The sequence below is a fragment of the Pelobates fuscus genome, chromosome 8 (assembly GCF_036172605.1).
Source record: "Pelobates fuscus isolate aPelFus1 chromosome 8, aPelFus1.pri, whole genome shotgun sequence".
Lineage (NCBI taxonomy): Eukaryota > Metazoa > Chordata > Amphibia > Anura > Pelobatidae > Pelobates > Pelobates fuscus.
In genome coordinates this window covers 39,536,669-39,550,088 of record NC_086324.1, presented here as the reverse complement: position 1 = coordinate 39,550,088, position 13,420 = coordinate 39,536,669, and the positions used below count along the sequence as shown (strand labels likewise).

Here is a 13,420-nt window from a genome sequence, read left to right as displayed (position 1 = left end):
AAAATGTTACCCACAGGACTCACTTAACTCAACAATTCACCTATCTCATACAATTCAGTACCATAAGCCTGCCAAGCATAATGTAGGTGTTAAAAAAAAAAAAAAAATCCTGTTCTGGTATTGGCACAATTCCATTTTATTTTAATCGATAATTACATGCCGCTCTAGTACAGAAGTGAGTATTACTAAAGGGACATAATAGGTAGGGAACGACCTTTAATTCTCTATTATATAGAATACATTAAAAAGAAGAGGAGAAAAATACTTTAAAGTTTCTAAATTGCAGCAACTGCACAAACAAGTGCTACAGCAGGTAGACTCCTCCCCTAATCGGAAAATGCTCCTTCATACTATTCAGAGTATTGCTGTGTGTACCTATCCCCAAAGTCAACAACTGTGCATGCACGCAACAAAGACTCTGGTTCTCTTTATAGCTGAAAAGGAAGAGAGCTGCATTAAGCAAGCACAAATTGGACAGAACTTGGAAGGCAAATATGACGTATAATACCTCCCCTTATGTTGCTGGGGGGCAGTGTTATAGAGCTGCAATGATTTAGGTAAATCCCCAAAACTATAAAACTCTTGGGCAGGGTGAAAGGAATTTGGATACTCTCTCCACCACAGCCTTTCAATGATACAACGTTTTAACAGCGCTTTCAAGCATGGAATAGTGTAAAAATAAAACTAATAAAACTTATATGTTAGGTGGGTTTGCAAAAAAAAAAAACACAAGAGTGTAATGCACACACTTAAAAAGGGGAATACTTCCTGCAGGGTGCTCCAGAAAGGGAGGGTCAATCCCTGAAGACATCAAATGGAAGAAAAGAAATACCCAGGCACACCTGAAGTTTCTTCTAAAAGGCAGTCTTTATTTGAAACAATGAAGTGGAGACAACGTTTAGGTTTCTCTCTGACTTGATAAAGGCTCAGAGAGGAGCCAAATTGTTGTCTCCACTTCTTTGTTTCAAATTTAAAAAAAAGTGCCTTTTAGAAGAAACCTCAGGTGTGCCTGGGTATTTCTCGTCTTCCAGGTGGGTGGGTTTGTCTTAAGTCTTCTTTAAAAGTTTAGTATGTTTTAAGTGGGTAGGCTTTTTAATTGACCCTTCTGTATTTTCTCCCTCGTTGTACAATTGATCTTTGTATGCCAAACATTTTGCTTTTACTGAAAGAATTAATCGGCGAGAAACAATTGGCACAAGAGGATGCTTCCCAGCACTAGCATTAGTAATGGGCCAATGGACTGCTTGTAAAATGCTGTAATAACTGGTAATAATCCCTTGCTGGAGGCCCTTCCTTGTCTCTGAGTAACCGTCAGGAACAAGCTTTTAAAAACTTACAGAAATCCTGTGCTACATCTATTTTCAAGTTTACAAACTCTCAGGGTTTTCAAAGTAGAAGAGCATACATATTTAACTACAGAGCTATAGCTTACCTCTGTATGGTTTATTATTTGCAACAGCACAGTTTTCAGTCTAGCCAGATATTAACCAACAGTTTGATGGCTTCAAAATCATAAATTGGTAAATAAACAACTATTTGACTCCTGACTTTTTGGGGTTTTTTTATGAATATTTTTTGGGTTGTCTAAATGTGATCTCCCACGGCTGTTGACTGAAACAGTCTATAAATTAAAGCTAGACAATGGATTCTGGTTGTATCCAGGCTAAAGTTGAACACACAAAAAAAAAAGAAAATAAATGTTTGTATGCAAATAATGTTGCATTACTTACTCTTTGGTGTATACATTCCTTGTTGCATTGATCCTCCCGGTTCAAATACAGGTGCTTTAAAATCTGCTACTGCAGACAACACGGACTCGAAGCTGCAACCTCCTGCAATCACACTGCTTTTTGGGTTAGGGCTTTCTGGTATGTAAAACGTAAATTAAGGAAAAACTATGTCAAAATTCAGCAAAGCTAACCCACTGAGTGCCAACATCACCTTTGAGAGCTTGGTGTTATAAAGTCCAATAATGATTGTGGTCATTGTTCAGTTGTTCAGTTCAATATTGGGCATTTAAAGCCCAGATATAAATGCCCAATATTGATCAAATTTTTCCCATTCTGAATGCATTATGGTTTTTTTTCTTTTTTTGAAAGAGCATATACAATACTTATCCACATTATACCAACAAAGAATAAACAGAGCTTTCCAAACATACAAAAATCGAATAAATAAAATTAAATATAAGGACAAGAAACCATGTTGCATATTCCAGCAGGTAATAACACACATTTCCTCAGTAAATATCTAACAAAGATTACAAATTATAACATCCTCAAGAAAGAGTCTTGATATTTATCAAATCTAGACAATATTCTTACTACTACATATTTAGATTTTATGTGTGGGTTGCTAAAGGGGTTACAGCAGAGTTACAGTTCAAGTACTTCAAAAGGTCACATACATTTATTAATTGAATAAAGCTGCACACTATATTTTTAGCATGCACATGCTGTACTAAGGCTTCAAGTACTAACATACATTAACATATGGAAGAAACCTTTAGTAAAGAAACAAAGGGTGGGATAAGTCAGGACATATTTGAAGTTTTAATATCACACATGTTTTACCAACTCACCTTAATGTTGCAAAAGCAGTAGACGACCAATGGGGTTATTTATCTAAGTGAGAATCCTAACAAAATTTTAAATCTAAATCCAAAATAGCCAAAACGGAAAAATTCCAATGCCAACTATGCTTTCAGTTCAGCTACTCCGCACATAAATTTAAATCTGCTTTTATTTTACTTAAGCAAATAACACTGTAAGAAATAGCTTTTCATTCTATGCATTTAGATCATCCTGCACTCATTTCAACAAACAAATAAATTGTTTATGTTCTTAAAAAGAATCCAAAGAAATTTCATCATGAGGATTTAAAATGTTCTTGAACTTAGACTAATTTACTACCGCTAGATGCCAACACACTTGCAAGGAAAAATCTCTTCATCTAAATCATGATCTCAAAGCAGCTTATATTTTATCTCCTTCCAATTCCACTGGGACAGAGAATAAGTCTTCTTCTGAAGCAGTATGACAATATAATGTCAGCTGCGAAATATCAAGTACAGCTACCAATCTTTTTTTATTCTCCATAGTTGTGAGGTACACTTTCAGGAAATATGTTGTGTTGTCAACATAACTGAAAAGATGGTAACTCATTCCTCCTAGTCAGGTTATATAGATTTCTTTTCTTAGGTCCCTGTAAAATTTAGCATAATTTGACTTTTCTACTTCAGCTCTTTATGCCTGTAATTAATTATAGTTTATAGCAGTGAAGCTTTGGGTGTTTTTTAGAGTGTTTTATTGACGCAGGTCTGTCACTTTTTTTTGGGGGGGGAGAGATCATCTTCATATTTTGCATGATCCACAAAGGGAACATAGACTACGGCCCAGTGACTGCGTGGTGCAGTAGAAGGTAGGTAATAATTACCTGAAGCTGTCCCTCGTGGCCGCCCCCATCTTCTTCTTGGGGAACCTCTTAGCTCCTGGCGCTTTACCTGCCAGGAGCCATGAGAGTACAACACTGAGATCTATGGAGGATCCCGCAAGACACTCCTTAGATTAAGTCTCGTAACCAGCGAGACAATGCCTGAATACCACAGCCATCAGCTGTGATGGCTGCAGCATTTGGATAATCTCTTTCAGATCGTAGTGGGTAAATAATTGAACTGCCCACTGGATACACCAATCAAGCAAGTAGGCAGAAATTTAAGGAATGTGGTCTGTAACATCAAATTATTAAATGATCAGTCTAGGCACCATTGCATTGTTATGGTGCAGAAAGCACCTTGCACTTATAAAACTGTAGTGATTTAAAAAAAGATATACTGCAGCATTACAACTGCACCACCAACCCCTGCCCAAACCCATGATCATATTCAGTTGGGTTATAGAAACATCCCCTGGATGTTGGGCAAAAGTAACATCCCCGGGATATACTCGGAAACCAGAGAATATCTGAATGTACCTTTCCTGGTTAAACATTGCTATATTACATAGGGTGGAAAGAACTGGTTTAAAAATGGATTGTTGCCATATTGGGTGGAACTGGCGAAGAATAAACTACATGAATCACAGGTTGTAAATGATATGCTCTGATTGCAGAGGTCTGTTTTTGAGGATGGTGAAGTTTTTACAGAACAGAGATATATATATATATATATATATATATATATAGTTTTATAAGAAATAGAAATTAAGTTATTTTTCTTCTTTTCAAAACATTCGAAAGGATATAAGGTCAAGCAGTGAGCTGTGAGTACGGTCATTCATACAGAGCTGGGCTATCATCTCTGCTCGAAGTATCTCATCATCAGTCATTCCTATCAGAATAAATTAAAAATAAAAATAAATATATATACAAATACTTTAATCAAGAGTGACGTGTAGTAGCTAAATGTCCTATCCTAGTGATGAAGGTTATGAGGACCATACATTGGGTAGATAGGAAAACATCCATACATATGAACACAACTGGGTTTTTTTTACCACTTGCTTAATAATTGCACTTTGAACCAGCGGTTCCAGATGTAGTTTAGCCTTCTGAGTGCTAGAGTTATACTTAAGACATGGCAACACACAGCACTGGGCTCACCCATGGAGCTTGAAGAATGAAGCTTATGGCAACGAAGATTATCTGTTTAGAAGTGCCAACACTGCAATTTTGCATTGCTGACTTAAATATGAAGTGGGATAGTACCTCCACCCCAATGCAGTGCTTAAGTAACAGCCTATTTTAGATTTTTTTTTTTGTAAGTTTACCTACACCGGTATCGCATTTCACAGGTGTGCAACTACATTCTTTAAATTAAAAAAAAAAAAAAAAAAAACATTAAGTTATAAGCTGAGAACAGAAATAAAAGACATCAAGGAAGCAAAAGGGCAGGAAATTACCTAACAATTAGGAACGACCCCACTGAGTCAGCAATGCAAACAAATGGAAAATAAACAGAGGAATGTAAATTCTCAGCAAAGGAACCACTTTGTACAAAAAAGAAAACTATTTCACAGGCTGCCTTCATGAGGTCCTTCACCTGTTCTTGAGAAGCCATCTCCCCTTGAAACGTGTGAAATTTTTTTTTTGAGAGTTTGCAATGATTTGCATTAAGAGGCAAAAATGTCAACCAACTTGCCTTCTATGAAATGTCTAAAAACAACAGAGCTTTAGAAAAACCGATATAAGACGGTCATACAGAAAAATATAACGGAGTATCCTTGAGAGATTAAAATAAATAAATCTTCCCTTAGCCAGAGACAACTAGAATTATATTTTTATATTATTATTTTATTTATATAGCGTCATCAGATTCCGTAGCGCTGTACAATGGGTGGACTAACAGACATGTAATAATAACCAGACAACTGGATGTACAGGAACATGAATATCCAGAATGCAGATATAGGCACATGCTTTAAAAATATTGCATGGCATTTTAGATTTCTTAGATTTAAAAATGTGTAAGATTGCAACCATTGTTTCATTTTCCTATTTCAACACTTTATAATACAAAAGGGGTGTCCAACCAGGGCCCCTTGGTTTGATTTTTTATTTTGTGGCCATCTTGAAGTCACAGACCTGTATTGTTGATTTTGATATTTTTTCGAGGCATTTTTACCATTTTTAAAACTTACCTAAATGTACACGAAGACTAATAAGAATGACCAGAAATGACAGCGCCCCTTCAAGCATTGATCGCTCGTGGTCAGATTCCAGAACAGTGTTCTGGTGCTGGGATGCCATCGTGAGCAGGTCCACGACTTTAAATCTACATGATGAAAGGAGACATTTGCAACAAATTATTACTATTATGTTGAGATAAATTTTACCTACAAGAATATTTGAAGTGTTTTCTCACTTAACTCATGTGTTAGGGAATCCCACTGTAGCACTGTAAAAAATATTGCTTGTAAACAAACTAAGCCTATCTTCACATTATCTTATCATATCTTGTACTTATATGTTTCCTAAAGATGGTCCTTAGTACAATTTTATTTAAATAATCCTTAGATAATTATTGTGAATTTGACGCTTGATGTTTTATACAGTATAAGCGAGTAATGCTGGCCTAAAAACATTTCTGTCTTTCAAGTTCCACTTGACTAACTAGGATGATTATAGTACAGCAATATGGTGGGAGTTTTGTAAATAAGAATATCACGGTGGCAAACAGAGAGGGTGGGAGGAGGCAGCGTCTAAACACAATGGCAGCATAACTTGTAAAATGAACCATAGTTATGTTGCTTAGATTGCCCATCTCCTGGTCTCTGCCCACATTAGTTAAACTGCTGGCAGTTCAGCAGTCTATAATAATTCAATACAGTCAGCATTCCACTTTACAACATGAGCATTGTATATAAAGAGTTTATTAGGAAAAAAAAACAGAAAATCACGTTTTACATTGTTAGGTCTTACCTTTCAAAGACTGACGAGATGAAGTAATCTGGATCAAGCTTTGAAGCACAAACCTAAAGATAAAAAAATTTAAAAAAAGTAGCGTGTCTGATAAGGATATCCCTGTAGACAAAATATTCAATGTACTAATATTATATAACTTACCTGTAATAGGTAGATATCTGGATCGATCATAGAATTACAAAAGTGGGACTGTACATATGTCATAGCCTGTCCTTTAATTTGCAGACCATTCCGAACCCACATATTGCTGTGTATTTCAGATAAGCTTGCCTGTTAAGATAAAATTATTGTTTAAAAAATAAATACAATTTAAAAAAAAAAACCTAATCTTTGTGAAAATAAAAATTATTCACTACAAGCATTTTAAATTCCAGCAGCAAAACAGTACAGAATCAACATTTAAATATATCTAATCAGTTGCTAGATGACCCACTAATCTCTTGATACAAGGTCAGAAAAGATGAAAACAAAAATGTAAATGCAGAGATGTCAACAAGCAGTGATATACAACCCGTACCCCAATCTATGATGGGCTTACTAGTCCTGTGGTCAGCAACCTATGATGCACAAGGTCAATGCCCACAAAGCATACTGTAGGTGGTGTTTAAAAGGCACAAAATTTGCTATAATCCTATACTACAGTTTTTAAACTGGGATGTGAGATATATCGCACACACAGCTTATAATAAATATTACTTTGACAGTGATTTAAAGGAACACTCCAAGCATCATAACTTAACGTCGATGAAGTTCTCGCAGTGAAATTGTGGTGTAAGGTCGTCCCAGGCACCATATTAAAATGAATACGGTAAATCGTTAAGCAGTTTAACTCAAAGGACTAACTTTTACCCTCAGTTTTCTGAATGTGGAGTAAGTAATAACTTCAGAGCGTCAGCTGATGCTCCCAGCGGCTCCCTGTCTGAAGAATCTGGACATGATGCCTCGGAGAAAAGCAATTGAGCGCCATGTTCCAGACTTGTTCTGTTCATAAATGATTTAATGCAGGGCTTAAAATTGTACGACCTCAAATTCTAGCCATGCCTTAAAAGTTACTCGATGCTGCAAGCGATAGTAACCCCAACAGGAGTGAATTTATACTCGACAGGGCTAAATTTTATTATTTACATCATCTGGATGTTGGGCAAAAGTAACATCCCCAGGACGTAGTTGGAAATGAGAGTAATCTAATGTACCTTTCCTGGTTAAATACTTTGCTGTTATTACTTGAAAAAAGTTGTTAATGGTTCACGCCTTCAATTTTAAGTAGTCAGTAGTAGCCAATAGCAGGCAAAAGAAAAAGTCATTTAATGCTTTAAAGGTTAAAATTCCTTTGCCACAATGCCTTGACACTTGCGTAATACATCACAGAGTGCCACACTTAGGGGGATATATAGGAGGCATTAATCGTGTAGGTGGAGAGCCTCGTCGAGTAGATAGCCGACACTTGAGACTTCTTGACCCCCCTGAATGCCCAACAAGGTTAAGGTATATAGCAGGTACACGTATCACATGACGAACAGACACAAGATAGCCAGAGCATCGCCCCTGCATGCCTATAAAAGGCTGATAGCTACGCTGTCTCAATGACGAGTTACACTTGAAGGTGGAAAAGAGGGGTATAGGTAACGCCCGTTCTAAATTGGGACGAGCAGAGACTACACTACGCCCAAACCAATGCGTACATAGATAGGTGGTGATTAATATGAAATATGAATGTCACTGTGTTGTATCTAATCCTTTGTACTGTAACCCTGAATCCCCCACCCTACCCCTTTTTTTTCTGTACCCCCACCCTTTCTATTTTATGATTGAAAACAATAAACTCAATTAATAAAAAAAAAAAAAAAAAATTCCTTTGCCACTAATCACGTTTGATTGATTTTTATCTATATTTTGTACTAGACTAGTAGTCAGCAAACCTTAAAATATTTTCAGTTACTGAATATTGCATGGTGTAAGTGCTATAAACTTAAACTGCCCTCCTCAATCTGCAGCATATAGACCAAACACATCAAGGGATAGCTTGCACATCATGACAGGGGCTTGGCAAGTGGGACATCTGGTGTGGCAAGATATTCGTTTGCCATTAAATGTCACCTGATTTTTATTTTCTGAACTGATTTTTTTTTTCTAACCCAGCATGAAATATTCAGCAAATTAGTCGCTGTATGCTTAAAGGGAAACACCAGTGCCAGGAAAACGATCTTCCTCGGCCGGTGGGCGAGACTGATCCCGCCCATCGGCCGAGGAGACCTAATGCGCATGCGCGGCAATGCCGCGCATGCCCATTACGTCTCCCCATAGGAAAGCATTGAAAACAAATTTCAATGCTTTCCTATGGGGAAGTGAGCGATGCTGGAGGTCCTCACACAGCGTGAGGACGTCCAGCGACGCTCTAGCACAGGATTCCTGTGCTATAGAGCAGGAAGTTCCCTCTTGTTGCGGTCTAATAGACAGCCACTAGAGGTGGAGTTAACCCTGCAATGTAATTATTGCAGTTTATAAAAAACTGCAATAATTACAGTTGCAGGGTTAGGAGTAGTGGGAGTTGGCACCCAGACCACTCCAATGAGCAAGAGGGGTCTGGGTGCCTGGAGTGTCCCTTTAATAGACATCCTTGATGTCTATTGATTGTTTTTGTTCTTTTCAATGCAAATTTAGGCTTTTCATCTGTGCAAATGCACAGTAATCATTGGATTTCTTTAAATAATTATTCTCCGCACCCATGAAGATAAAAACACAAAACAAAAATACATCTAAAATTTAAAGCCATTGTACCTGAATAAGAAGTGGGTGGACCATAAGCTTCATCAGCATTTCCTGGTCAGGCAATATGGAGTCTAAGTCTATTTCCTGACATTTCACAGCCTGTCCAGGAGGAGTAAAACATTTCATTTCAGATATAATATTGGCAAATTAATTATCTTGTTACCCACAGTCACAGGAATAATTTTTGGCACAACAAAGAACGTTTAAACGTATGTCTCGGTGTTTGTATCATGCTACTAAAGGAATACATTCTGATAAGTACTCCGAACCAACAGAACTAGATAAATTGTGGTAGTGGACCACAGCTGGCTGATGAGATTCAATACAGACAAATAGAAAGCTATAAGGGGAATATTCAAATAAGGGCATGAGAATAGACCAGATGATTGTCAACAATGTGCAAACATCAGAACAGTAAGGTACTGGAATGTATATAATCTGGGTATTGTTTCAAATTATGTAAGTTTTAAAAATAAAAAGGCTAAATGAATGATTATGTGTAACCAATCACCAATAAATCCACATGTACTTAGGATAGAGGTAAAGTTCTAAAATGGTTTAATGAGCACAGTTCAGAAGAAAAGTGATATACCTGCAAAGAGTTAACAAGGAAAAAGACTTTAAAACGCTTAATATACTCCACACCTATCTATGTCATAAAATCAGTGTTCTAAGCTTCGGTACAAAGTGCAAGATAAAAACCATGTGAACGGTCAGAATGTACCTTGCTTAAAAACATGGCGTAGTATCGATGCAGAGGCAAGTGGAAGGTAACCTGATTTGGAGTAGGCTGGAAAGAGAAAGATGAATTTGTTTTAAATAGGTATTATCCCAATGAACGTCTATCATGCAGTGGTCATGTTGGCATACTTCATCTGGTTTGGCTACTATTGTAAGATTATGTAGCGCCTACCTTGAAATAGGCAGCCATATTTACTCACCCGTTAGCCAATGGAAAGTGGAATTTCAGTCATTAAAGCCCCCCTCTTCTCCAGCCGCTTATCTCACCCTCCAGGTCGTTACTGTGACAGTGTCACATGTGAATTTTTATTTATTTGCCAAACTCCTAAAAGCAAAGAGGCTACATAACTTAACTATATGAAAGGATCCTAGTTCTGTCTCAATCATTTTCCAGAGGTTTGATGCACATCTAGGGCAACCTGACTCCGTGCTAAGCATATTGCCATTTTGGAAGTTACAATTCCACTACAGCAATTGGATTAACATATCACCTCATCCAATGAATGCGGTCCACACATAGATGAATTTGACATTGTGTAGTGTAACCTCCTCAACAGCAACATTCCGAGAGTTCCAGGCCACGCTATGTCACTGGAATAGTTAAGACTTCAGGACAGAGAGCATCGACGTGATCGGAATTGTTGAATGCTGCATGAGTAAATTTTAGAGAGGGGCACTGCAGCCCTGCCTATTCCCAGCGGTCACTTTGCAAGAAAATGCTTGCCATGAGAATTTAAAATATTTTTATATAAATGAGCTCATCACCACTATGTTTAGGATTCTGTAGGTACCGCAACTTGAAGAAAAAAAAAAAATATTTAAAACAACTAATGGTGAGTAAATATTGCATAAAATAAATTCTCAACTCATACAAAATGTATTAATATAAACATTTATACAATTTTAGAACTGTAATATATATATATATATATATATATATATATATCTATATCTATATCTATATCTATATCTATATCTATATATATATATATATATATCTATCTATGGGGATGACTCAACTTTTGAATACAAGTTTATGACACATAGGGGTGGGTAGGAAGCATGGGAGTTAATCACAGGTTCTCCCATGCACATAGATTATGGTTATGATGGAGTGTTACCTTAACATATATTTCTATTTTTATAGCACAACCTGGGTTGCATTTGTGTATTGATGCATTGGTAACTGTCCATAATAAGAACAAATGTTAGACTTCAGACAAAGTGCAGGTCTATACATTTGTGACCCTCCCTACTTTCTACAGAGCCGCAGACACACCTCCCTCTTCAGGTATCACAGACCTTTCCCAGGTTTTCCAAGCAGTGCAAACTCCCAGTGTCTACTCTGTCCTTTCCTCCATGCAGACTACTCTCCGTCTGCACTTTGGACGGACAGGCGGATCAGGGACGCAAAATTATAAACTAAAATTTCAGTTTGAAATTGCAAACAAAATGCTGGTTATGGTTCCCTTTCTGTCCATGTTAACTAAACTGTGCTTTCAAAACCTAAAGCACAAACAACATTGGGCTTTGAAAGTGCCATGTGCAGTAAAACAAACACTAGGACAGACACATGTATCCATATCTGAAAATGCTAAAAAGAGATTGTAAATGGAGGGCAAAAGCTTTCAAATGCATTACAGTTGTTTCAGTGTCCATAGTGTTACTTAAAGCAAGTGATGCAAGTTAATCTATTTGGCTCAAAAAAAAAAAAAAAAAAAGAGCTGCAAGGTAAAATTAAACCGTAGTTAACTCTGTCTTACCTCATCTACGAAGTTAATGGCATCAAACCAGTCTTGAAGTGCTTCAAGGCAATATCTGACAACATTCCTGGTATACTCTTGGGTCTCCTAAAAAAAATAAAAAGCACACTCTAAATGAAATTTACTTTATTTTCGTAGAAAATCCATAGAAACACCAGGCATATAATCAGACATCACAGGAACACAGTTGCCAACAATGATAGGCTACGCATAGTTTGTAATGATACTACACTAGCATAAGAAAATGTCAGTAGCAGTCAGACCCCTACCTGACCAGTAAGAGACCCTGCCAACCAAAAGCCTAATTCTGATAGTCTGATTTTATTGCATAAATCTCAGCTGGAGAAAGAGGTTTTATACAACAGTCCACTTGTATTTTCTCTGGATGATCAACCCAGCTGTCAATGCATTTTAGTTAAAACTTCTGATCAGTGAATAAAAACAAATTATATATAAATTGGCAACTGCTAGTTTCAGGTGATAAAGTAAATTCTCTACAAACGGCATACCTATTTTATTAACGCCCTTAAAGGAACCATATAGGCATCCAGAACACTTCATGTCAATTAAATGGTCTGGATGCAATGTGTCCCCAATGTTAACCCTGCAGCTGAAAACATTGCCGTTATGCAGAAACCACAGTGTTTTCTTTACAGGATAAACCTGCCTCTAGTGACTGTCTGTATGATAGTCACTAGTGGCCCTTCCACAAAATAGTGGAGTAAAACTATTTCAGTCAAAAGCATTGGATTGGCTGAGATTTTCGATCTCTATAAGCTCAGCCAAGGAGGCGTGGCAAGCCGCAAACAGATCAGCACAACATGGGATTCAAGGTAAGTTAACTTTCGAGGAGTTAACCCTCACTAGGGGGGAGCACGGTCACCTAAACTGTGACTAGAGTACTATAGCTATAAGAATACAAATTTGTATTCCTAACTCTATTGTGTTACTTTAACCTTTCTTGTTTCCAGGGCGCAAAAGTAAGCAACATAGATCATTTCTTACCCTAACTTTGCAGTGCGACAAAAGTCCCCACATAGGCTGAGCACAGGCTTCTAGTTCAGCAGCAAACGCGGCATAGTAGGTCTGCGATTCAAACTCTACATGCTCACTGAGTTCTTTCTTATTTAAATTCATACCTGAAAGGTGTTAAAGCACTATTAAGATAAATAATGTCAACAAGGGACAGTTTGGTTTTCTGCAGTGTTTAAAGACACAGAGGCAAGAATACACCATTAAAAATCTAAATGAAAACAAATTAGCAAAAATATGTATAAACAGATATGCATCCCTAAAATTCACTACAACACACACACACACCAATACAAAATAGAAAAAAGTTGTCAACGGTAAAATGCATCAACTAGTTTGTGAAATTGAGCTACAAAACCGAAGATGGATCATAGAATTACAGTTTTCTTGTATGACTTTTACATCTGCATCCTGAAGAGTGAAGGTAAATGGCAATTGCAAGTATCTGCTATAAAATTCCAAACATTTCACAGTGCCATAACAGTACTTACCTTGAAAGAAGGACACAAAATTCATCCAGGTAACCAATAAGTCATGATCCTCGAGAAATTTCTTGGCTACACTTTGGTGAGAAAGGATATTTATAAAATCACTAACAAGGGGCCAGTAGGTATTGTTTTTGAGTAATGCTTCACCGCAGTTTACCACAACATGCAAACCATTTTCTTCATCTAAAAGAGAAGCAGAATATCACA

The 13,420-nt window shown here is 37.0% G+C and overlaps 1 protein-coding gene across 4 annotated transcripts in view; it reads right to left on the bottom strand.

The window, feature by feature from the left end:
* UBR3 (ubiquitin protein ligase E3 component n-recognin 3) overlaps positions 1 to 13,420 on the bottom strand; it is a 147,613-nt gene that overhangs the window by 90,419 nt on the left and 43,774 nt on the right. For all 4 annotated transcript variants that reach the window (XM_063429709.1, XM_063429710.1, XM_063429711.1 and 1 more), the window contains exons 9-18: positions 13,217 to 13,396; positions 12,699 to 12,832; positions 11,694 to 11,780; positions 9,914 to 9,979; positions 9,199 to 9,288; positions 6,562 to 6,690; positions 6,418 to 6,470; positions 5,637 to 5,770; positions 4,242 to 4,327; positions 1,731 to 1,872 (exon numbers count right to left, since the gene is read on the bottom strand). In XM_063429709.1, the coding sequence (XP_063285779.1) occupies positions 1,731 to 1,872; positions 4,242 to 4,327; positions 5,637 to 5,770; positions 6,418 to 6,470; positions 6,562 to 6,690; positions 9,199 to 9,288; positions 9,914 to 9,979; positions 11,694 to 11,780; positions 12,699 to 12,832; positions 13,217 to 13,396 (1,101 nt within the window). The remainder of the gene's footprint in view (positions 1 to 1,730; positions 1,873 to 4,241; positions 4,328 to 5,636; positions 5,771 to 6,417; positions 6,471 to 6,561; positions 6,691 to 9,198; positions 9,289 to 9,913; positions 9,980 to 11,693; positions 11,781 to 12,698; positions 12,833 to 13,216; positions 13,397 to 13,420) is intronic.